This window comes from Pleurodeles waltl, chromosome 8, assembly GCF_031143425.1.
Source record: "Pleurodeles waltl isolate 20211129_DDA chromosome 8, aPleWal1.hap1.20221129, whole genome shotgun sequence".
NCBI classification, from domain to species: domain Eukaryota; kingdom Metazoa; phylum Chordata; class Amphibia; order Caudata; family Salamandridae; genus Pleurodeles; species Pleurodeles waltl.
The window spans coordinates 1,418,025,513-1,418,050,105 of NC_090447.1; the positions used below are offsets into that span (position 1 = coordinate 1,418,025,513).

At 45.5% G+C, this 24,593-nt stretch overlaps 1 protein-coding gene across 1 annotated transcript in view; it reads left to right on the forward strand.

Moving 5' to 3' along the window:
- The window catches only part of SIM2 (SIM bHLH transcription factor 2), a 285,872-nt gene that overhangs the window by 245,305 nt on the left and 15,974 nt on the right, over window positions 1-24,593 (forward strand). The window contains exons 8-10 of the mRNA XM_069202534.1: window positions 15,026-15,173; window positions 16,711-16,876; window positions 19,207-19,615. Coding sequence (XP_069058635.1) covers window positions 15,026-15,173; window positions 16,711-16,876; window positions 19,207-19,615 — 723 coding nt within the window. The remainder of the gene's footprint in view (window positions 1-15,025; window positions 15,174-16,710; window positions 16,877-19,206; window positions 19,616-24,593) is intronic.

A 24,593-nucleotide genomic window follows, 5' to 3' on the forward strand; every position in this document is an offset into this window, starting at 1 on the left:
TGTGCATGTTAAGTAGACAGCGTCACAATACAGGGGTGTTAGTGATAGTAGTGGTAGTTCAGTTACCCTAATTGACATATTGCCCACCCCTCAGTAACATGTCCTAGCAGCATGGATGCACTCAATGAGACATTGACTAGTTTGAATACTTCACTACAACACTTGCAGATGGACATCGGTGCCTTTACTTCGGAAGCACACAGATTAACACAGGAGTTGGCTGCCCATGGGACAGAGGCATCAGCTTAGTCTAAAAACTGTTGCCCTCTAGTATAGACAAACATCTTTGTTGGATGAGGGTGCGCCATCTTCCAAGACTCCAGTTGTTGGTTCAGTTAGTCCTGGGTCAGCGACATCCATCTCTGCTGGTATAGTCATAGTTACCGCTCCCGCGCCATCCATTCCCTTAGCTCCACCTGAAAGATTAATTGGAGACCCTTGTAAACTACCTATTTATCTTACACAGACCAATCTCCCGATGACCAGTCTCATGTGGCTTTTTTCGTTTCTTACTTTAGTGGAGATGCAGCATCTTGGGCATTGCCCTTAGTCAATTCTAAGAACCCCATATTACATGAATGGGTTTCTCACTGAATTCAGACTTTGGGCCTGACTTGGAGTTTGGCGGACGGGGTTACTCCGTCACAAACGTGGCGGCTATCCCATCCGCCGTATTATGATTCCAATATATCCTACGAAAGTCGTAGCACGGCGGATGGAATATCCATCAAGTTTGTGCCAGAGTAACCCTTCCGCCAAACTCTAAATCAGACCCTTTGATTATTGTCAAATTCAGCAATCACTGAGCAATGAGTTTATAGATTTAAAACAAAGAAATACAAATCTAGCGGCTCATTTAAGTTAATTGAATAGATTGGCATTTGAATCCCAATGGCCTGACCAAAAATGAATTGCTATTTGTTTAGAAGTTAAAGCAGGACTTGAAATAGTTGTTCCTATGTAGTTCTCCTCAGCCCAAAACCAATAATGAAATGATTGATCTCATAATACAGATTTATTATCATAGGTCTATATGTGAAGAGCAAAACAAGAAAGAGGAATGATGATACTACAGAACTAATGCAACTTGGTGAGGTAAGGGGTGCCACATCCTCAATAGAAAGAGAAAGGCATAGACACATTATCAACCACTTGTGCTCCACATCTCAGAGGTGGTGGGACTTAGCCATTTTGGAAGGCCCTGGAGCTACAGGCAATTGTGTGGATAGAACATTTGCCAGAGATTTAGACCTTCCAGTTATTAATAAAGCACCATCTGACAGCACATGTTCTCTGGATGGCTCAGTGCTTACATCGGGTGCCATCACTCATAGTGCTGTTCCTTTGTCAAGGATAACTTCGGAAGCTCAATCAGAAAGTAATTCTTTCAACTTGCTACATGCACCTCAGTTTAATATCATTGTAGTAATTTCTTTGCTTACTAAACAGAATCCACAATCAATTGGGAAGGAAGACATGCATAGTTTAAATCATATCATTGTTATAAGAACAATATACTACAGCCAGATGAAATGCCGACACAATAGATAAGGTTTTAGAGTGAAGCAGAGATACATAGAAAAAGGGAGAAGGAATTGATGAGAGAGAGAGACAGGGATGGGATTAAACCAAGGGTTGAGTTCAAGTGAGAGGTAAAACAGAAAGAGGGGTGAGCTACAGAGGAGTAGAGAGAGTATTGTAGAGGGAGACAAATAGAGGCGAGGTACTTAAAGTAGTGTAGAGAGATGCAAATTATTGAAAGGGATATGTAGAGAGAAGGGCAAGGTAGTAAGAGGTATAGAAAGAAAGGAAAGAGGAATGATGCACAGAGAAAGGTATAGAAAGTGGGCTGAAGGTCAAAAGAGAGATGAGGTGAAGTAGAGACAGTAAGGTAGAGAAAGAGAAGTGAGATCGGTACAGATGTTAAGAGAGGAGGTGAAGTAGAGAGAGAGTTGTGACGTAGAGAAAGAGCAACAGGCAGGTGGGTTTGAGGAATGCATTGCGAGAGGTCAGTGAGAGAAGATGAGGTGAACTAGACAAGGAGGCACTGAGATAGATGAGAGAGAGAGAGAGAGAGAGAAGTTAAAATTTGACAAAAGAGCTAGAAATAGAGAAAAGAGGCAATGGGAATGAGTAAGCCAGTGAGGCAGGTGAGGTAGAGGGAACAGGTAGAAAAAAGAGAGGGAGGGGCAGTGGAAAGTTAGAGAAGGAATGGTGAGGGATAGGCTAAGTAGTGTGTGAGAGAGGAGTGGTAGAGAGCTACATCAGATCGTTAGAAAGATGTGAGAGAGAAGCGAGGCAGAGATGTGAAGTAGAGTGCACTGATGAAGAGAGTGGGCTGAGTGAAAGGAAGAGAGAGGTTAGGTATAGCGCGATGGAGAGAGAGGCAGGAATGAATGAATTAGGTTCTAAAGCATGAAGAGCAACCGCAATGAGGCATCCCGCCGATGACATGACAGTTCCGATCAGCAAAGCTTGGAACTAAAGCTGGACTTAAGCGCTCTTCAGAGGGATAAATAGGGTGGATCTAATAGTTATCTGCAGCAAGAAATGAAAAAGATCCACCCCCAAGTTTAAATTGTCCAATGCATGGAAGTACCAGGTGGGAAGAGGAGCCAGCCCTCAAAAAGCAGGTGGGAACATCTTTAGCAAAGCAAAATCTAGTAAATGTTGGACCAGCATTACCAAGCGCTTGTGATAAATGCAATGTTTAGTGACAGGGAGTCAATGCAAAGCGGCTAAACGACTGGAATTATGAGCGTGCCTCTGGAGTCCTAAACCCGTGGCAGGCATGGTACTGTCTACCGGCTGAATATGTTTCATCAAGTGGTTGAGAAGACCTACAGAAACTGCATTACCATTCACTCAATGTATATGAAATCAGTGCTTGAACACTCATTCTATGACAGTAGATTGGGAGGAGAGGTGGGGTTTTGCAAAGGACTCATCCTGTGTGAGAAAGAATAAAGTGTTACTAAAACCTATACCTAAATTACAAGCTTGCGCCACAGCAGTGATGGAGTGTCTTATGACGGTGGGAGGGAACCAACATTCAGACCAAATGGAATTTGATCCTCTTATTATGAGCATCTCTGTCCTTTCAGAGAGAAGTTTGAGGTGATTACTGATCATCCATGAGGCAGCATCTTGTAGGCAAGCCTTGGAAGCCTGTTGAGTATTAGCCAAATCTGACTGGGTGTTTAGCACCAAATGAGTGCCTTCGCCGTAGGTGAAAAGGGAGAATCAGTTTCCTGATCAAGTGAGATCATGTAAATATTTAAGGGCAGAGGGCCAAACCCTGAGGGGCACCTTTAGCGGTAGAGTCTAAAGCTCAGTTTAAAACAGAAGCCAAAACACTGATGTAAATCAAACAGTCACCATATTGCCTACTGGATGTAAGATGGTCAAGGTGCTGTGCGATGCACGTAGTCAAATGCCAAACCATGCACAAAGTAAATAGTAAACACAAAAAACTGTGTCAATAGGACATACCGGGTTCCAGAGAGTGCACGGAATTGACATCCATATACTGCACATATACAAAACCAAAGCAGACAGGAACATTATCAAGGAGAAGTGAACAAAGATATGGATTCATGAGCCACACACAGACATCCTTCAACAACTGCATGCACTTTTATTAAACACATAAGTGCCAATTGAGGGCAACGTCCTTAACAACTTAAAAACTGTCCAAGATACACAACAGATAGAAAATAAATAGTATTACATATTCATTTGATGAAATAAAAATGCAGTATAAAGTAATAATATGCTAATGTCATTGGTACTTGAATGCTATGTCTTTTGGCATGCAAGTATTCCCCTGAAACAGAAAAACAAGCACACACACACACAAGTCAACTCACTTGTTACCCTCAGAGTCCTGAGTTTAGTCCAAGGTGGTCTTGGTTTGCGTCCTCTGCTCAGCCTCTACAAAAATCAATGCCAGCAGCCACGCCAAGGCCTGTACTTCTCTAGAGTTCTCCTGTCCAGGTCAAAGGTCACAAACCCTGACCCTCCATTCATCCCCCCCCCCCCCCAATCACCTCCCAGCTATTTGAGGACAATATGAGCAACTGATGGACAGTGGGTCACTAATGGATACTCAAGAACCAGCAGAACCTCTGCTATTTCTTGGCTCTTGCACATGTTAACCACCGCAAACGAGAAATGTCTCAAAGTACGGCAAAATGAAGTGGGTTCCCATGGGGTGAATGTGTCCAGGGAAATGGGTGCTAATCTATCTCAAGGATAAACATGTATAAAGGCAAAATTCACCCAATCAGTGAGTTGGTTAATTATTCATATTGCTGAGTCACATGTCTCATGGGTTTTCTGCAAAAATAAAGTTTTTAAAAAAAATCATACTTCTGGCTTGGCAATAGCGCATCATGATGCCAGAAAAATGCATTTACTGCAGCTGCTCAACAATGATTGAGGGTGGTTTGAGTGTTCTGGGTGGCTGGAAATGGAATCATGGTGATCACAGGGATTTATATCATTATTCTGCCCCCCCCCCCCCCATCGCCAATATCCAGGGATAAATATGGCCTTTACAACACTAATTTTAGAAGCTACTCAAATTTGCATTTCAGAACAAGCACCTATAATGCTTATTGGCCACCAGTCAGGCAAAAACAAGCAAGACAAGTATTAGGTCTGTATGTGGTAATAAAAAATATCTCAAATTTCCAAAGCTGGATATTGAGATCTTTGGTGAGGCAAATAATTATGTGGCATTTTGAGCTATTTAGTAACGCAGAAACCTTCCTATCACAAGGGAGGAGCTAAAAACAATTCATGATCATTTGAACTGAAGATCCAACATGCCAAGGAAATTGGGGAGTTAGATACGAGAGCAGCGGGCACCTTTCAGTGTCTACATAATGAGGGCACGTAAAAGGGGAGATTTTAAGATGGCAAGTAAAGTTGGCTACAGAAACCTACAAAGAACTAAGGGCTGATGAAATATTAGACAAAGTACCAGCCATTCATCCATAGAAATTACAATCAATGCCTATTACTAAGAAAGAGGTTTTCTGCTATGTCGAATAGAAGAGATCATGCAAGCCTTTAGTGAATGTTATAAGAAGTGCTTTCGGAAGGAAACACTCAGAGAGGAGAAAGGCATAGAACCAGTATTTGGACCAATATATTCGAATTTTCTTAGTATTCTTTTGGAAACTAAGTAGATTATATCTGTTTGTAATTGAATAAAATTAAGATGTGGGCCTTAACTAGTTGAGAATATGGTATCACTGGGGAGGACCTTTTTTGACAGCAACTTAGGCAGGCATCGCAGTTTCATGATAAATTAAGAACCAGCTGAATGTGATTTGTTCAATCCCATTTCTTTCTTAAAAAGTGACATCAAGTTAGATGATGAAATACACATGATTAAGATTTCCAAAGTTATTCGCTTAAACGGGAATTAATGATAGTTGTTGCACAGGCTAGGATTTCTTTTTTAACAATTTAGAAATCTCTCACACTGTTTATGAAACTATTCTCAAGAACATTCAATCTATGATATCTAATTCTGAGACCTTCAATGTTAGGGTTCTGCCCTCTTTGGACAGGATTGCCCATTATAGCAACCACACTCTACCCTCTGCACCGTGGTACCTTTCCGAAACACTTGTGACTAAAAATGTTTTGTAATAATGTCAAACGTCTCTGAGGCATTATTTAAGTATCTAAAGATTTGTATAAACGATTGTTTTAACAATACAAAACACCATTCATGCTCCATATTATTGCGATCATTTTGGCAATATGGCCATCATTCCTAACAAGGTTTTCAACACTATTAAAACCTCTTCAATCGTGCACGCTGCTCCACCCCTCAAAGGAACTCTTCTCAAGACTCTCAGATTTCCTCGATAAAACTGACCTTCTTGGGCAATTGCTTACCTTGCACAGTCATCCTATGGTCCCTTCTCAGGGCACTATGGACCCATCAGAAGCTGGACTATCTTCTCTACGAACTGATGCCATAACTTAAACCACCAGCTGTTCTAAGCTGATGACCATTATCTCAGGTTCCACCTTGGACCACTGCTCTATGGGTACCACACGACTGGCACCGAAGCAGCGAATCCTGCTGTGACTGCTCTCTGCAGCCAATCCAAAGATTCAGCCTGGCCCCTGCCTAGCTGGAAGCTAGCAGTAGTAATGCCCTTCTTTATTCCCCTCGTTTGTTCTTTCTGGAAAGCCTTTACGCCTGGCTTTCCCAAAGACACTTTAACCTGGGATCTGGTTGGTTGTAGCCTTCTCTTGTTAGTGCTGGGATACCTCACCGCCGCATTCTATAAATACACATCCATTCATTCAAAAAGCCTACAGCAGATCCCCTGATCTCACTACAGCCCTGCATCACTCCGCCATTTCATGCCAAGCTTGTGGAAAGCGTGCTTGATGATGAGCTCTCATCATGTGTAGCAGGCAGACCTTGGATCCAGCTCAGGCAGGAATGGAAGGTACATCTGCTATTTGCAGAAGTAATTCTGGGTGGAAAGGGGTCAGAGAGGAGTTGGCTGGGGATGCCAGATTCCCCAGGGAAACTCCATCCTGGAACACTCACTCCCTACCAACTGAATTGGATTTACACACATGCAACAGTGCACCATTATGCAACTAAAAGGCACTTAAGTAGAGAGTCCCCAGTTGTGAATACCTGGCACTTATAAATCCAACCGGTTTTGCATGTAAGTCAGACCTACAATGCTCCGTGTATCGGCCCAAATGTTAAATCTATTTCTCCATCCTGGCAGGAAAAATACAATATAGTTTTATTATTGTCCTGGAAATGATCGTCTGAGCCACTCCTGAATAAGTGAACCCGGTTTCTACAGTGGGATATATTTTATTTTATTTCTCTGATGGCTCCATCTGGGTTCAGAAAACCACCGAAAACCCGCAGTGAGAAATAAATAAGAAATGGAGAAGGAGAGACCGTATAAATGACAGCACTCCCAAATGGTAAAAGCATGCGAATGAGTTAAAAGTCTCCGTGAACTAGAACGGCTATTATTTTTAAGAAGCCAAGGCCTCGTGATTAACGTTGGGGCAGTGAAAACCCCAAGAGTGGGGATATCAAGTGTTTGAAATTCTCAAAACAGATGTGAGTGCACCAGACTTCCCGCCGCATGCAAATGAGGAATCATCTTTGCCCTTGCCAGTGCTTAATTTGAGCAGGTGGTTGGGAACAACACTCATTTTTCCTCAACAAAATTTAATCCAGAGCAAGAGAGAGGAAAACTCAAAAGGGGAAAGAAGGAGGAAGAGGAAGATGAAAAACAATGACAAAGAGAGAAAACAGGGGTGAAAACAAACTTGCAACAGAGAGTGTCTGATAGAGGCATGAGGTAGAAACAGAACCATGCAGCCTGGCTATTAAGCACCCAAAACTCAATAGCACCAGCCATGGGCTGATGAATCAGCACTAGTTTTATTTATGTTTTTTAACAAACTAAACACTGGACCCCGTGCCTGAACCATAATATAGACATATGTGCAGAGGCAAACAGGACTTTGAAAAGTTACTTTTAGTAGCAATCAATTAATGTGCCCCAATGGTACTCCCGTGTGACAGCGGCACTTGGGTATCAGGAAATCGACAAAATCTATACACAGGCGAGCATGGTCACATAGCACAGCCACCTGCAGTGGAGTGCAGTGAATCCCTGTCCTCTCTCTGAAGTGGTGTCTGTCCCAATGCATTGAAAGATGGATTAAGGAAAACAAAATGTGATGTGATGGTTGTAGTACTTGGATTATCCTTAACCACTATCAATTATCTGGGGTCCCATTCCAGTCCATAATTTTTGTCTGATATATGTAGACAGACGCCTGGCATGTGCAAATCAAGGTTAGTAGTGTTCAAATAGGATCATTCCAGCCCAAACAGCCACACCAGGATCATTCCAAAAGAGAACACAAACAACCCAGGACTGGTTTCAACCTATTTAGTCTTCATTGGAGAGGTATAGTTTGATTATTATGGACACCTCCTTCCTGTGTACCCATGACTGGCTCAGACGAGAATAATGTGCCATTTTATAGATTACAGACCCAAGAATCAAACTCAGGTTGTGTGGCCCAAGCACAATGGCATTTTCTGCGTTTCAACGTACGTTTGTGGCCTAAAATGCCCACATTTGCACCTGCCAGGAGTTCACAATAGTATTTGTGACAGACGTATTTGTGTTTATTATTGATGATTTCTCAATCACAAGTGCAGAGAAATTCTCTGTAGCAAATCCCGAAAAAGGAGTGAAGTGTGCAGAACAATGCAGTTTTCGCGTGTGCATCTTCTGGGGGGTGCTTCGAGTCCTGCAACCAGAGGATGCTGACCCTAGCTAAAGGGTGTACGCTGATGAGCTGGGTGGGACAGTGACCAGGCATTGGACCTGTCTCTTGACCAGATTACATGTCCCCAGCATACTGCAACCAGCTGAGGTGGGTGAGAGGGGAGCTGGCTCGGGCAGTGCCATCAGCCAAATCAAATCAAATCATTGACATTTATAAAGCGCGCTACTCACCCGTGCGGGTCTCAAGGCGCTAGGGGAAAAGGGGGGGTTATCGCTGCTCGAACAGCCAGGTCTTTAGGAGTCTCCGGAAAGCGGAGTGGTCCTGGGTGGTCCTGAGGCTGGTGGGGAGGGGGTTCCAGGTCTTGGCCGCCAGGAAGGAGAAAGATCTCCCACCCGCCGTGGAGCGGCGGATGCGAGGGACAGCAGCGAGTGCGAGGCCAGAGGAGCGGAGGAGGCGGGTGGGGACGTAGAAGCTGAGGCGTCTGTTGAGGTATTCCGGTCCCTTGTCGTGGAGGGCTTTGTGTGCGTGGGTGAGAAGTCGGAAGGTGATCCTTTTGCTGACTGGGAGCCAATGCAGGTGTCTCAGGTGTGCGGAGATGTGGCTGCTGCGGGGTACGACGAGGATGAGGCGGGCCGAGGCGTTTTGAATGCGTTGCAGGCGATTTTGGAGTTTGGCTGTGGTCCCGGCGTAGAGGGTGTTGCCGTAGTCCAGGCGGCTCGTGGCGAGGGCGTGGGTCACGGTTTTTCTGGTGTCGGCGGGGATCCAGCGGAAGATCTTGCGGAGCATGCGGAGGGTGAGGAAGCAGGCGGAGGACACAGCGTTGACTTGCTTGGTCATGGTGAGAAGAGGGTCCAAAATGAAGCCGAGGTTGCGGGCGTGGTCTGTGGGGGTCGGTGCGGTGCCGAGGGCCGTGGGCCACCAGGAGTCGTCCCAGGCGGACGGGGTGTTGCCGAGGATGAGGACTTCCGTTTTTTCAGAGTTCAGCTTTAGGCGGCTGAGCCTCATCCAATCTGCGACGTCCTTCATACCCTCTTGTAGGTTGGTCTTGGCGCTGGCAGGGTCCTTGGTGAGGGAGAGTATAAGTTGGGTGTCGTCGGCGTAGGAGGTGATGATGATGTCGTGCTTGCGTACGATGTTGGCGAGGGGGCTCATGTAGACATTGAAGAGTGTCGGGCTGAGCGATGAGCCTTGAGGTACGCCGCAGATGATCTCGGTGGGTTCTGAGCGAAACGGAGGGAGGTAAACTCTTTGGGAACGGTTTGCGAGGAAGGAGGCGATCCAGTCCAGGGCCTGGCCTTGGATCCCGGTGGAGCGGAGGCGGGTGATTAGGGTGCGGTGACAGACGGTGTCAAAGGCAGCCGAGAGATCGAGAAGAACGAGGGCGACTGTTTCACCGTTGTCCATCAGGGTTCTGATGTCGTCTGTGACTGAGATGAGGGCGGTTTCAGTGCTGTGGTTGGTTCGGAATCCGGTTTGTGAGGGGTCGAGCAGGTTGTTGTCTTCCAGGAAGGTGGTCAGCTGTTTGTTGACGGTCTTCTCTATTACTTTGGCTGGGAAAGGCAGAAGAGAGATGGGGCGGAAGTTTTTCAGGTCGCTCGGGTCAGCCGTAGGTTTCTTTAGTAGGGCGTTGACTTCGGCCTGTTTCCAGCATTCGGGGAAGGTAGCAGAAGAAAAAGAAGAGTTGATGACGGTCTGGAGGTGCGGGGCGATGATGTCGTCGGCTTTGTTAAAGATGAAGTGCGGGCAGGGGTCCGAAGGGGCGCCAGAGTGGATAGAGTTCATGATGGATTTGGTTTCTTCCATGTTGATGTGGGTCCAGTTGTTGAGGGTGATGGCCGGGGATGCGGGTTCGGTGGTGTTTGGTTGGGTCTGGTGTCCGAAGCTGTCGTGGAGGTCGCTGATCTTGCGATGGAAGAAAGTGGCCAGGGATTCGCACAAATCCTGTGAGGGCGTGTTGGCGTTGGCGCTGGGGTTGGAGAACTCCTTGACGATGCTGAAGAGTTCTCTGCTGTTGTGGCTGTTTTTGTCCAGTCTGTCAGTGAAAAAGTTCCTTTTGGCAGCGCGGATCAGGTGGTGGTGTTCGCGGGTAGCGTTCTTGAGGGCGGTCATGTTGTCAGCGGTGTGGTCCTTGAGCCAGGCTTTCTCAAGGGCGCGACAAGTTTTCTTTGATTCTTTGAGGGTGTCAGAGAACCAGAGAAGTTTTTTGGTGTTGGTCTGTCGATGCGTGCGTTTGAGGGGAGCAAGGTTGTCTGCGCAGTTGGAGATCCAGTTTGTGAGGTTGAGGGCTGCGTCGTTGGGGTCGGTGGTGAGGGTGGGTTGGTTGGCGGCGAGTGCGGAGAGGAGTTGCTCTTCAGGGATCTTGTTCCACTGTCAACGAGGGATGGGTTGAGTGCGGAGGTGGCGGGTCTCACGTCGGAATGTGAAGTGGACGCAGCTGTGGTCGGTCCACTGTAGGGCGGAGGTGTGGCTGAAGAAGACGTGTTTGCTGGCGGAGAAGATAGGGTCGAGCATGTGTCCGGCGATGTGGGTGGCGGTGTTCACCAGTTGTTTGAGGCCGAGGTTGGCGAGGTTGTCGAGCAGGGTGGTGGTGTTTGGGTCGTTGTTTTGTTCCAGATGGAAGTTGAGGTCGCCTAGGAGGATGTAGTCCGGTGAGGCGAGGGCGTGCGGGGAGATGAAGTCGGCGATGGCGTCGCTGAAAGGGGTGCGTGGTCCGGGAGGACGGTAGACGAGGGATCCTCTGAGGGTGGTCCTCGGGTCGGTGCGAATCTGAAAATGCAGGTGTTCAGCGGCGAGAGGGGTGTCTTCGGTTGAGGTGGTGACGCTGATGGAGTCTTTGAAGACGATGGCGATACCTCCTCCTGCTTGGTTGGTGCGGTCTTTCCTGGAGATCTTGTAGCCTTCGGGGATGGCGGTGGCGATGTCTGGAGCAGAGGAGGCGTTCATCCAGGTCTCCGTGATGAAGGCGACGTCCGGTGCTGTGGAGTCCAGGAGGTCCCAGAGTTCAACGGCGTGTTTGTGGACGGAGCGAGCGTTGACTAGGATGCACTTGAGGTGGTTGATGGCGCGTGGGCTTGTGGTCGTGGTAGTTGCGTGGTGGAAGATGCGTTTGCAGGAGTTGCAGGCGAAGGGTCCATGGGTGCGTTTGGGGTGAGCTTGGAAGCAGGTGTTGGATCCAGGCCAGCAGAGGATGCTGCACATGGCCTAAGGCCAAGCACTGCTGGTTTGATGCTGTTACTAGAGACCACAGAGCATATAAGAAGGCGGGTTGAATAATATCCTCTCCTATGGGTTTCTCCTTTCCACTCCTGAGTGACCTCCTCAGTGAATATAGTGTCACTGCCTGCACAATGCTCATGCATAGAGATTCTATCGCTCACCTATGTGGCTCAATACAAGTGAAGGTGCAGCTACAAAACCACATCAGGAGCACAATTTGTGCCCCCGCGTATGATGTGAACACACCTCTATAGGCTATATGACAGACACACACTCTCATCTAGGCAGTGTTCAGAGTAGTGTGCTACGTGTCCGGAAATTTGCTTCAGACTCAAGGATATTTATAAATAAATGCAACTACAATCCAATCCAAAGACATCACAAATAGCATTACTGTGTCAAGTACAATGTGTGATTTAGAGTGTGTGTATGCAAAGCAAGTACAAAGGATGGTTTTTTCCACACTAGATAGGAAAAATAATCCAACAATGTATATTTAATGCCAGGGAGCGGGGTTAAGACCTTAGAGGTGCTTGAATAATATGGTGGTTGTTTAACATGTACTAATCTCTGTGCGCCCAGGGTAGAGGGTTATGGTCAGCTTAACCCACTGCAGTGGACATGTAATGCAGGGTGGTAGGAATGAGACTTCAGAGTGGAACTGAAGGGAAGTCTACCTGCACAATATGCTCCAGGCACAAATGCACTCTGTGTGCACAGGATGCCGGGGGTGGTCAAAATGATAGGGATGTGCCTGAAATTCTCATTCATTACATACAGTGTGAATGCATATTTAAGTGATTTTACCACAACTAATGGGGTTGAAGGCAGTGTATAATGCCTGGTCATATAATCTGCTTTGTCTCGGACATGCTAAGCCACAGCAACACTTCACGGCAGAGCACAACGTTTCACAGAAAACCACACCTTCCTCGTGGTGTTCCCTGGGAGGTAGGAAAATGGACACCTAGGGCCATATGTACGAACACATTTTCCCATTGACACAGAATGGGAAAAACCCTTTGCTACATCTGGCCCCTAGTGTGATCTGGAGCCTTTTAGAGAGCATAGAGCACCATTTGTGGCCATAGCCTATGTACACCTGGCGTTCAGAAGCTTTAAATCCGTGCATTAAGGGGCATATTTATACTCCGTTGGCGCCGGAATTGCGTCGTTTTTTTTTTTACGCAATTTCGACGCAAAACTAACTCCATATTTATACTTTGGCGTTAGACGCGTCTAGCGCCAAAGTCCATGGAGTTTGCGTCATTTTTTTGCGTGGACACCTACTTTGCGTTAATTATATGCAAGGTAGGCGTTCCCGTCTAAAAAATCGACTCCGAGGCATGTGCGTCGGATTTATACTCCCGGGCAAAATTCACGCCCGGGAGTGGGCGGGTCAAAAAAAATGACGTACGGCCGCTTTTGCGCCGTTTTTTAGCGCCTGCAAAAGGCAGGCGTTATGGGACCTGTGGGCTCTGAAGGAGCCCAGAGGTGCCCCCCCATGCCCCCAGGGACACCCCCTGTCACCCATGCCCACCCCAGGAGGACACCCAAGGCTGGAGGGACCCATCCCAGGGACATTAAGGTAAGTTCAGGTAAGTGTTTTTTTTTGTGGCATAGGGGGGCCTGATTTGTGCCCCGCTACATGCCACTATGCCCAATGACCATGCCCAGGGGACAGAAGTCCCCTGGGCATGGCCATTGGGCAAGGGGGCATGACTCCTGTCTTTGCTAAGACAGGAGTCATTTCTATGGGGGTTGGGAGTGAAAAAAAATGGCGCAAATCGGGTTGAGGCGAAAAAAATTGCCTCAACCTGACTTGCCCCATTTCTTGACGCCCAAGCCCCATATCCCCCTATGCCGGCGCTGCCTGGTGTACGTCGTTTTTTTTAACGCACACCAGACGGCGCCGGCGGCTAACGCCGGCTAACGTCATTCAATAAATACGGCGCCCGCATGGCGCTTCAGAATGGCGTTAGCCGGCGCTAATTTTTTTGACGCAAAACTGCGTTAGCGCAGTTTTGCGTCAAAAAGTATAAATATGGGCCTAAATTCTTAAAGACTATTGTGTTAGCTAATTATGAATGGGGCAGGCAAAAGTCGAAACAATGCATGTCATCAATGGTTAACCACGCGGATGTATGTCAACAACATGCTTTTCACATATATTAATACTAGAAGATGAGGATAAAAGCGCTCAAACTTTGCCTTCAAAAATTGGATGTCATGTATATATTAAAGCAATTGTGGAACCATTTTGTGTATCGTAAGTGTCAACAACAGTGATGATGATGTCCTGGGTGGGAACATACATGATTTAATTAGTGACGTCATCAATAACATTATTTTCAAATGCCATCAGTGACGTCATCAATGATGTCTTTTGAGATGCCAGTAGTGATGACATGCATGAGTTTGTGAACTATGGTGGGGCTTGAGTTATAGTTTGCATAACTTATCTTAAATGGTGAATTTCTGGGGTGTTTAGATTATGCACTGTAACTATACCATCACTTGTGCTATAGGTGTCTTTCATATAATACATCGAAGGAAATTAAAAAACAAAGAGCAAGACATGGAGAGGGAGGGGGGAGGGAGAAACAGAGAGAGCAGCTGCTACTAAAAGGCTGGTTTAAAGTTTAAATGGTAAAAATCTGCCACATTTTGAACTCTTAGGCGCAGCAGCAGAGGTTTAACCACCAAAGTGGCTGTCCTCACTATGGGGGAAGTCCCCTAGGAGCAAAACCTTCAGTGAAAACACCGTGCTCACCTTTCTGTGGATGTCTGCAGTGCTCTCTATGGTGTTCATTTCACAGAGTCTCCCCCATCACACATTGTGGCAGATCAGTGGCTTGACAGCCGGCTGCTGAGCTGCCGCCTCCTAAAGGAGTTCCCTCCGATCTTTGGATGACACGAAGGGGGACCATAGTAGTCTCCACCATAGCAGGATTCCAAGCAAGGTGGGTGGACCATAGCAGGTGCAGATGGAAAATCAGCCACCTTGTGGTAGACGCCCTATTAATACCACCCTACTCTATATCGGACCCTGAATCCTTATTGGCATGAGGAATAGAATGATTTCGTTTAATGTTTTGGTGGCTAGTCACTCAAGTGGTAAAAAAGGACGAACTCTAAGGTGGCAAACTCTTCACACACAAGTGGCTCGTAGGAAACGTCATTGTGAAGCATCATCCAGCTGAGCATATGGCATGAAGTTAAATAAAGAGGCTACTGTTGTGAATTCTTATCAGGTGACTCCTCTGTTTATAAAAAAAATACAATTTCAGGAAGGTACAGGGCGAATGTGAACTATAATTGAAAATTGCCATAAAAAAAACCTTATTGTATACCAATAGGTGCAATGTGTCTTCCGTGTATTTTCAGCAAATAGATAGTTAAAATAATATAGAGTATAATTAAACGTGTTTTGGAAAACAACGTGTCTGTCAACAAGTAACAGCTTCCGGTGTATTTTGAACTCCGTTTCCAGTGTTGGTGAAAGGTCAAGTGACCACCAAGTACTACAGGCTGCTGTCCAAGCATGGCGGCTGGGTGTGGGTGCAGAGCTACGCCACCATCGTGCACAACAGCCGCTCCTCCAGGCCTCACTGCATTGTGAGTGTCAATTATGTCCTGACGTAAGTATAACAACCTAAAGGCGGCATATTGCTTTCCCATAGATGTTAATATGGAATCATATTCATGTGCTTTATGCGTCAAATGCTATGAAATTCGCCACCAATACCCATGTTTAAGATCGTTTAGCTTTAACCTGGGGATGGGCAGAATAATTCTTTCCATCAGGGGAATTGGCAGAATTTGGCCACTCTACATTACTCTTGTAACAAGGAGTTCCAGCCAAATTCCGCCAGTCGTCACGCGGCAGAATGTTTTTTCTGCGAGGCTCCAGTAACACGACCTGGCGAGCAAGATTTGGCGTCCCCGGGTGTGACTTTCCAGTGCTGGCAGTTGCGGTCAGAGGGTTCTCGAGTAGATTTGCTGGTGCCCAGGTAGATTGCCTACTCCAGTAGCAGCAAAATCAACTCGAATGGCGGTGCGCTCTTGGGCACCTCGTGGTGCCGTTCACTCTGATTTTTCAGCGCTGCTCACGCCACTGGTACAAAGTACTTATTGTCCGCCAGATGGCGGAAATCCGCAAAATCTCACTGACTTTTTATGTAACTGCGAATTCTGGCCACCCCTGCTTTAAACATGATGTAGGCATGGTATATTAATGTCACACAAGCCAACAGTCCTCTGCTGGCTGCTTCTTCATCACACACACTCAGGCACATATTTACACTTTTTTAGCGCCACATTTGCGTCATTTTTTTCACGCAAAAGTGGCGCAAACCTACAAAATACAATTGTACAGTGCTTCCATTTCTCAGCTCCTCCGTTCAGGCTGCATCTGTACGTTTAAGATTTAAAAAATAAGTCATTATGTTCAGCCAATCTCAGCTTATCCTCTCAAGAGTTTGTATTCTGGGACTTGTAGATTTAATTTCCGGAGAGCTTGTTGTACATGACCTAGGGTTATATGGCAGTTATAAGGCCTGCAACAGCAGTTATGCACATGCATCTGTTTTTCTTCTGATGATCCAATCTACTTTCTTTCAAAACTATCTACATTTTTTGTGCTACCCCACTTTAGGCACTGCTATTAGTCGCTGTCTTCTCCAAGCGCATAAAATGATTATCTTTTTCTTCGAAAATAAGTATTTGTTGTGCTAGGGGGCTCACCAGTGCGAAATTCATCTCAGCATATTAATGCATCCACTGCAGGGCTCTGTGTTTGACATCATAGTTACAGGTTTAAATCCCAGCTGGTCTAATCAGCCCTATGCGGTAGGGGAGAGGAGTGTTTTGTACTGAATATTTGGTTATTGACCATACTTTTTAGATTTAAAATAGTTGACCATGCATCCCAGTGAAGGCAGAACAATACACCTAAAGAGCAAACAGTGAGACTAAAATACTCCACATGGATGATCCTGTGTTTATAAATGGCTCAAGCCAATGGCTGAAGAGTCCTGAGCTTAAGAAGATATTTGTCTGAAATAGAGTGGTCACAATCCTACTGTATGTGTATGTCACGTATTTGTTTTTTAAAAAAAATATGTCTCCTTATGGAGGCTCTAAAATGGCATATCATGTTGTCCTTCCTCTTCACAGAGATATTGAGTACAAGGAACTTCAGCTATCACTGGAACAGGTCACTGGCTCAAAGACTCAGTTTTTATGCAGATCCTCACTTCCTACCTCACAAGAAACACGAAAGCCAATTAAACCCAAAAGCAGCAAAGGGAAAACGAAGCCAAGGTCAACGCCATACCCGCAGGTAATGGTTGCCTCTAACCTCAATTTGACTGCCGTGGACCATTTCTCCAGTACCAGATCGGCGGAAGCAGTCAATCACCCGAACTCAGGCCCGTATTTATACTTTTTTAGCGCCGTTTTTGCGTCAAAAAGCGGCGCAAATGCGGCGCTAAAAAAGTATAAATATGGGCCTCAGAGTCTGCTCAGAATTAGCTTCAGTTTTATACCACATTATAAGCAGCTTTAACTGTTCTCAAAAGCAATGGGGATCCAGTTGAGTCAAGCAATAGGCAATGTGTATTATGAAGGGAATAGGCAGTGTTCTTTAAGTATTACAGCACTACTAATGACATGACTGAATGTAATTGCAATGTTGGTCTTTTGCAATCCACAAAATGGGAAATTTGAACTGTAAACCAATTCATATGTAAATTAGTTTTGTGTAATAGTACACTGGAGTAAATCTGCTCCCATGGACAGAGTGGCTTTCCAGGGTGGAAATGTTCATAAAATAAGCAAACACCCGCAAACTAGCGAATTTGTTGATACTCACAAACATTTGCAAAGCCTTATCTTACCCTGGATATAATCAGGGCCTTATGCTTCTTGCTGTGAGGAGTAACCCCACTTCTGTGGCAAGAATGGGCAGAGACAACCCACAGAATTATTGGGAGTATGGAAAAAAACGATTCTGCCCATCAGAAGAGGAAAAAAGATCTAGCCTACGCAAACGCACTTTTGCAGAGCGTTTACACATTGATAAATATGGCCCATGTGCAGTTATGCTAGTGTAAATATGTACGCATATGAAAAAAAAGCAAATTTTGCAGATCCCTGGAGTCCTGCTCGAATTGTACGAGAATTTGCAAAAAATGTGTATATTATATCAGGGATGAAAATGTTGTTGAAGATTTGAAAAATTTGTAGAGAATCTGCCCATACATGAGCTTCCGTCTTACTAGATAAAACAGAACCTGATAAATTAGTGACGCCTGGTGAAGGATCATATTCTTCATAACCACTTGGGGCCAGAAATTGCACTATTTGGCCATAAGCCTTTTAAAAGATGCATTTACAAAGACAAATCCAAATTTGTCAGTGAAAGCAAGCATGAATGAACAGTGCTTCATATTAGAACTCTCAAAGCTCCCAATTAAATTCTTTAATAATGCTAAATCAATGTGCAATTCAAGTCAAATTTACTCAATTCACAAAAGAGGGGTGATTCTTATTCAATTAAGTTGATAAAAGTGTGTTCTTCAGGATAGTGCGTGTTTGCCCAACTATTATGGAACTACTGATAATCATATTAATGATGACAGATAAGAGGGTCAGATACCTTACACAAGCAAGTGCAAGAAATGTGCAGAATAGATTTTGTTTTGATCAAGTCAAAGGACTATTGACATTCATTCTCCGAAAAGGCAGTGGTATTGGTAGTTTCCTGGTGGTCAAAGTGCTCTTTGTTGAAGAGAAACCACATGTAGGCAAGATACCACATTTAGACAAGAAGCATCAAGCACTGCTTTCCTCCCACTCCTGCACTTCTTCAGGGTGCTTGAGAGATGTGACACCTCTGCACCACCCTATCTGAATTTGCCAGAAAATGCAATACCCATCCAAAAATCCTAACTACACACATGCCAAATCACACAGTGCGACCTTGTGTCACATGATATTGGGTCTCTTTACAGAGTCACCCAGTGAAGAGCCGATCACACAACAAATATCAGGTGAGGTGGAAACCCTTACTCTGAATGAGTTTCCAGTTCATACGTGGAGGGTCTATATTTGAAATCCATTTCAGATTTTACAGCCTCCGAATGACCCACGGGAGGTACCTTCAAGGCCTTCTGTTTTTTTGGCCAGGTTAGGAGTGGCTACCATCCTTTCGAGACCCACCCCCTCCGATGTCCCTCAATGGAAGCTACTTCCTGAAAGCCACACCCCCATATCCAGGGTCTGCCCCATCAGAAGCCACCTCTTCTGTCTCACACAATGAAAAATGTTTCCAGCTTACAGGACTTTGACTGGCCCATGTGGCAATCCATGGCCCTGTTTTTCTGGAGTGTTGCAGGGAAATTCCGATTAGTTGACTTACAGCTAATGCAGGGGCATCAGCATATTGAGCGATTCTTACTGGTCATAGGATATGATGTCTTTTAGTGTGTTAATTCTGTTGCCTTCAGGTTATCACTGCTGTCATTGTATGAAAACCATTTCCTATTGATTACGTAATAGTCTGTTACTCACCTATAAGTTTATGACTGCCTTTGATAGTTGATAAATATAATTTTAAAACTTTTCTACTAAATACTTTCCACATTTGACTCTTCCATTTTATTTAATTAGCAATACAGCTCATTCCAAGGAGACAAACTGGAAAGTGGCCAATCTGGAAACTGGAGATCCAGCCCCACGGCGAGCACCACCCCTACCCAAGAACAGAGCTTCCACTCAGAGAACAGCGACCTAGTATACACCCCTTCTTATGGGTTACCATTCCCTTACCACTATGGACATTTCCCCGTGGACTCCCATGCACTCAGCAGCAAAAAACAAATGCTGTCCCCCAGGTTTGGACAGGCTCAAGGAGCACCTTGTGAAGTAGCTCGGTTTTTACTGAGTACCCTGCAGACAAGTGGAGAATGTCCCTGGCATTACCCCAACTCCATGGTGTCCAACAGCCAACATCAATCCAAGCATCTTCAGGAGCAAGTGATGAATCCAGCACGGCACGATGCAGGGCAGAGCTATGAAGGTAGGTCCCTAAGTAAGGGTCTGTGACGGTGAAGTGACATTGTGTAGAACGATAACCCAATGATGGATGGCTGGATTGATGGACGGACGGACGGATGATTGCTCTGTGGACTTGAATCTCGAAACGGTGGTTCTTCATAGAATCACACAAGGTACGTCCTTTGAGAAGACCTTTTGAAAGCAGTGATTAGATGCCCATTTCACAAGCAGAGTAGAATATTTTTATATTTAAAAATATTTTTGTCCTTAACACCTTGGTATTTCATTTACTCAAGTACATCTTCTCCTCTCCAAATGATTATTTTGATAACATATTTCCATGCTCGAGGTATTTTCCGTCAATAAACACACTGCTGCCTCCTGTGGTAGTAACGGGGATGCTACTCAGGCCTAACTCCGGCTCATTCACTTTGGAGTAATCTTCACCCAAGTAGCTGCAACCAGCAGGAAACCTGACTCGTTATGTTGTGTATTCCTACATAGCGGCACTCTGGATACAAATACGAAATAGGTTTCTTCGGTGAAATATCCCGAAAGGGAACTCATTGTTTTTGCTTCTAGGGGACGTGCTGGCCTCTCGGCAATACGCACCCAGAGCTCCTTGTACAGTCTCTTCGTATTTAGAGGTGAAGACCTTGGCTTTCTTTGGAAGCCAAGAAGTCCCCGAAAGTACAAATTGGAGCCGCTACTGGGAGTTGCTTTCGGCTGATTAGGACGCTAACTAAATCCTGTTCTCCTTTTTCTCTCATAAAAACACACAACAAGGTTAACAGCAGCAGAAGTAACTTCACATCTTGGTTACAACGGTCTCTGCGCTGCCCTCACTGCTATCCAGAGCTAGTGCTTGCAAAGAGTACAGGACACAGCGGCGAGATTGGTTGCATGATAAGGGAGCAGCCCCGGTGTGCACTACCAGTGACATGCTCCTTTTTGCATTAGAAAGGCTGTCTCTGCTGCCTCACCCACTGGGCTGTTTAACCCTCAAGAAAAAAGACAGGAACACAATTTTATTTTCCATTTCACTAATCTGTAAAGTGCACTATGACCAGTGCAACTCGAATTATGGAGCAAGGGAGGATTGTGTGGAAAGGTTTTCTTGATTATGCCGTAAGAAAAGGCACATTAGGCAGCATAGTGTGGCACCTTTTGAAGCAGTATTACTTCAACATTTTCTAACTGGTCTTGCTGCTGACAGCACATGCGCTGTCCAATGGGTTGGGTATTGTTTCCTATAAAGGGCTTGGAGCCGGGTGTCACTTCTTTTTCTTTCTGTGGTGTATTGACCAAACACAGACTCATTCAACTTGATTTGTGCCCATTCACTGCTTGGGTTGTGATTGAGGTGCTATTGCTTCTTGCCCCTCACCCCTACCTGTCCTTGTTGCTTGCCTGTACCCTCCCTTCTTCCTCTGTCATTGCTTGACGTCCTAACCCTGCTTGATATGGATAATAAAAGGGCCATCAGCAGCCTTTCAACAAGTAGTTCTACTATTTATTAAACAGAAAGATATCCTTGAGCAATTTTTAGATTCATGATGGCCTAAAACCACATGTGTAAAAGGATTTTAGAAGTAAATAATAAGTCAGAAACTCTTCCTGTTAGTCTCCCCCTCTCAGGCAATATGACCGCCACAGACATCAATAGAGCACAACCACATAAGAGGCCAGCTGGAGCTTTAGGAACAACACCTTTCTGGTGAACACCTGAGGTTGTGGGATCCAGGAATGTCTAAATTGTGGCTTCTTGTGCATGGAAGATTCAAACCTGCTACATGCAGCATGAAAACCCTACGGTTTTGACCAAGATGCTCAGTCCAGTTTTTCAGTTTTAAGTGTCCAGTTGGAGGTGTGTACAATTTATTCAGCAGTGAGATGTGGAGTTAGCATTTTTTTAAGCACTCACAATTTAAACCAATAAAAATCCAGGTGTAGGCAGGTAACAAGATTTACAAAGGATCACACAGTTTACTTAAGTAAGCTCAGGTTCATGCTTCGACAGCCAATGTACTAAGCTGCAGGACCATATTTTCTCTAGTTATTTTTTGTAGCTCTGTCATAAGAACCAGAAAAGTCTAAGAAATTGAAACTCTTACCAGTACTCATGTCACCATCTTTGTGTACCTCAGTGCTACTGCATCAACCTCTTTTATACAAATTGATGTTTAAGTTACTGTTTTCTACTATTTTTAGGTCGAGCCTAGACAGTGCTTGTGCTGTCGCTTAGCGACTTGTTGTATATGCTTTGTGAGGTTCAGCTCCACCCAGTGATTGTCATTTGTCTATGTCAGTGTCCTTTAAAGATCCTTGCTTGCTAATGGGCAGTCCTTCCTCTTTGCCCCAGCTTTTTCTTTTTTGTGTCCTCCCATGGAGATCGGATCGAGTACTATATAAATACACTGCCTCACCATTTTCAGATCTCTTCAGGAACTACTTTAATCTTTCATCTGGAGCTCTAGTCTTTTCCGGGCTTTCCTGTAAACAGGGCTGTAAATCTTATTATCTGGTCACATTTGCTGTGCATTCACTGAATGAAACAACAACCAAGATGCCAATATATTTTTGGATCCCTGCAGTCTTGTAAAAACATGCATCAAGGTGATCAGTAGCTCAGACACTAAATAATTCACCTACAAATTTAGTATGCTGCTCATTTGTAAAGCTGATTCCTGTAGCAGCATGGTGCACAGTGCTTGCACATGCTACGAGTTGCTAGCGGGCTCTAGTTCTTTATTTTCTTTGCAGATTTTTACAGCGCAAACTCAACCTGAAGGTATTGGAGCTGAGCACTTTACGTATGCCCCAGTTACGTTACAAAAGTACACATTCATTTTTTGGTGGGCACAGGGAGATTAAGTGATTTGCACAGAATCACAGTGTTAGAAATTAGGTCTTTGGTTGGCAGTCAGGTTACCCCGTCCAAGCAAGGACCCTCAACTCTAGTCAGGGTAAAGGAGAATCACACTCAGTTAACTCCCACTCACCCCCTTGGCAGCTTGGCACAAGCAGGCAGGCTTAACTCAGAGACAATGTGTTAAGTATTTGTGCCAACACACACAGTAATATACTGAACCACTGCAAAATGGCACAACACGGGTTTAGATAAATATTAAATATTTTATCTAAATAAACAAGACCAAATACGATACAAATCCACAATATACAGTTAAAAATACGAATTTAGCACTTAAAAGCAAAAAAACACTGATTTCAGGTAAAAACACTGCAAGTTAGTAAAATGCGGTGTCATAACGGAGTTGTTTCCTACAATGCGACTCCAATGGCGCCATTCACGGAGTCGTTCGACCCACAGGTACAGTACCTCAAGAACAAAAAGAAAACAGGCCGGTGCATGGAATCGGGGAGAGCAGCTTCACTGTGTCTATGCGGCGTCGGTTCTTGTGCCACAGGGCAGAAGGACTGTGGCGTCGTGCAGCGGCATCAGGTCCTCTCTACCGGGCGGTGGAGGTGAGACGGCATTGGATGCGAAGTTGGTCCTTTGATTCTAGCAGATGTGAAGTCCGGCAGAGTTACAATGCTTCAGGGCGACCGCACGGGGTCGTGATGATGTCACAGGCCACAGGCACTGCAATGCCGTTAGATCATCACGGACGTCGGACTTACCACACTCCGGTGTCAGCGAAGTCGGGCAGGATCAGCGGTTGCAGCGACACGAGGCCTACAGAGTCGTCAGATTTCTTCGAGGTCCACGGCCTTGGAGCAGGCGGCGTCGTGGTTCCGGGGTAACTGCGTCAGCTCACAGAATCGTCGGATTCACGTTCAGCGAGGTCCACAGCCTCGGGGCAAGCAGCGTTCCGGTTCTGGGCAGCGACGTCCTTCACGAAGCTGCACGGCATCGCTAGACTGTTTTTTCTCCAGGAATTCACTTCCAGGGGTCAAGGGACTGGAATGGCACCTTCTGGCAAGCTAGAGTCCACAGCAAGTAGATCCAGGTCTGGTTGGTGAAGCCTATGCTGTCCTTGGGGCTTCAAAACAGGAGGCAAGCTCTACTACAAGCCCTTGGAGTCACTTCTCAAGCAGGAATACAACAAAGTCCAGTCTCTGTCCCATTGCGCATGTAGAAGCAGCCACTGCAGGATAGCCCAGCACAGTGGCAAGCCAGGGCAGCACTTCTCCTCTACTCTCCAGCTCTTCTCCAGGCAGAGGTTCCTCTTGAAACCTTGAAGTAATCTAAAATCTGGGGTTTCGGGTGCTCTTCTTGTACCCCTTTCTGCCTTTGAAGCTGTCAAACTTCAAAGTAAAGTCTCAAGTGTCTGTGCGATCCTTTCTTGTCCAGGCCGGCCCCAGACACACACCAGGAGGTTAGAGACTGCTTTGTGTGAGGGCAGACACAGCCCATTCACGTGTGAGTGACCACTCCTCCCCTCCAGCTCAGATGGCTCACCAGGATATGAGGTGCAAAACAACCCAACTGTCAAACTGACCCAGACAGGGAATCCACAAACAGGCAGAGCCACAGAATGGTTTACGCAAGAAAATGCCTACTTTCTAAAAGTGGCATTTTCAATCACACAATTTAAAAACAAACTTTACCAAAAGATGTATTTTTAAATTGTGAGCTCAAATACCCTAAACTCCATATTTCCATGTGCTCCCAAAGGGAATCTGCGCTTTAATAACTTTTAAAGGCAGCCCCCATATTAACCTATGAGAGAGATGAGCATTGCAACAGTGAAAACCAAATTTGACAGTATCTCACTGTCAGGACATGTAAAACACATACGTACATGTCCCACCTTTAACAGACACTGCACCCTGCCCATGGGGCTACCTAGGGCCTACTTTAGGGGTGCCTTATATGTAGAAAAAGGGAAGGTTTAGGCCTGGCAAATGGGTACACTTGCCAAGTCGAACTGGCAGTTTAAATCTGCATACACAGACACTGCAGTGGCAGGTCTGAGCCATGTTTACAGAGCTACTAACGTGAGTGGCACAACCAGTGCTGCAGGCTCACTAGTAGC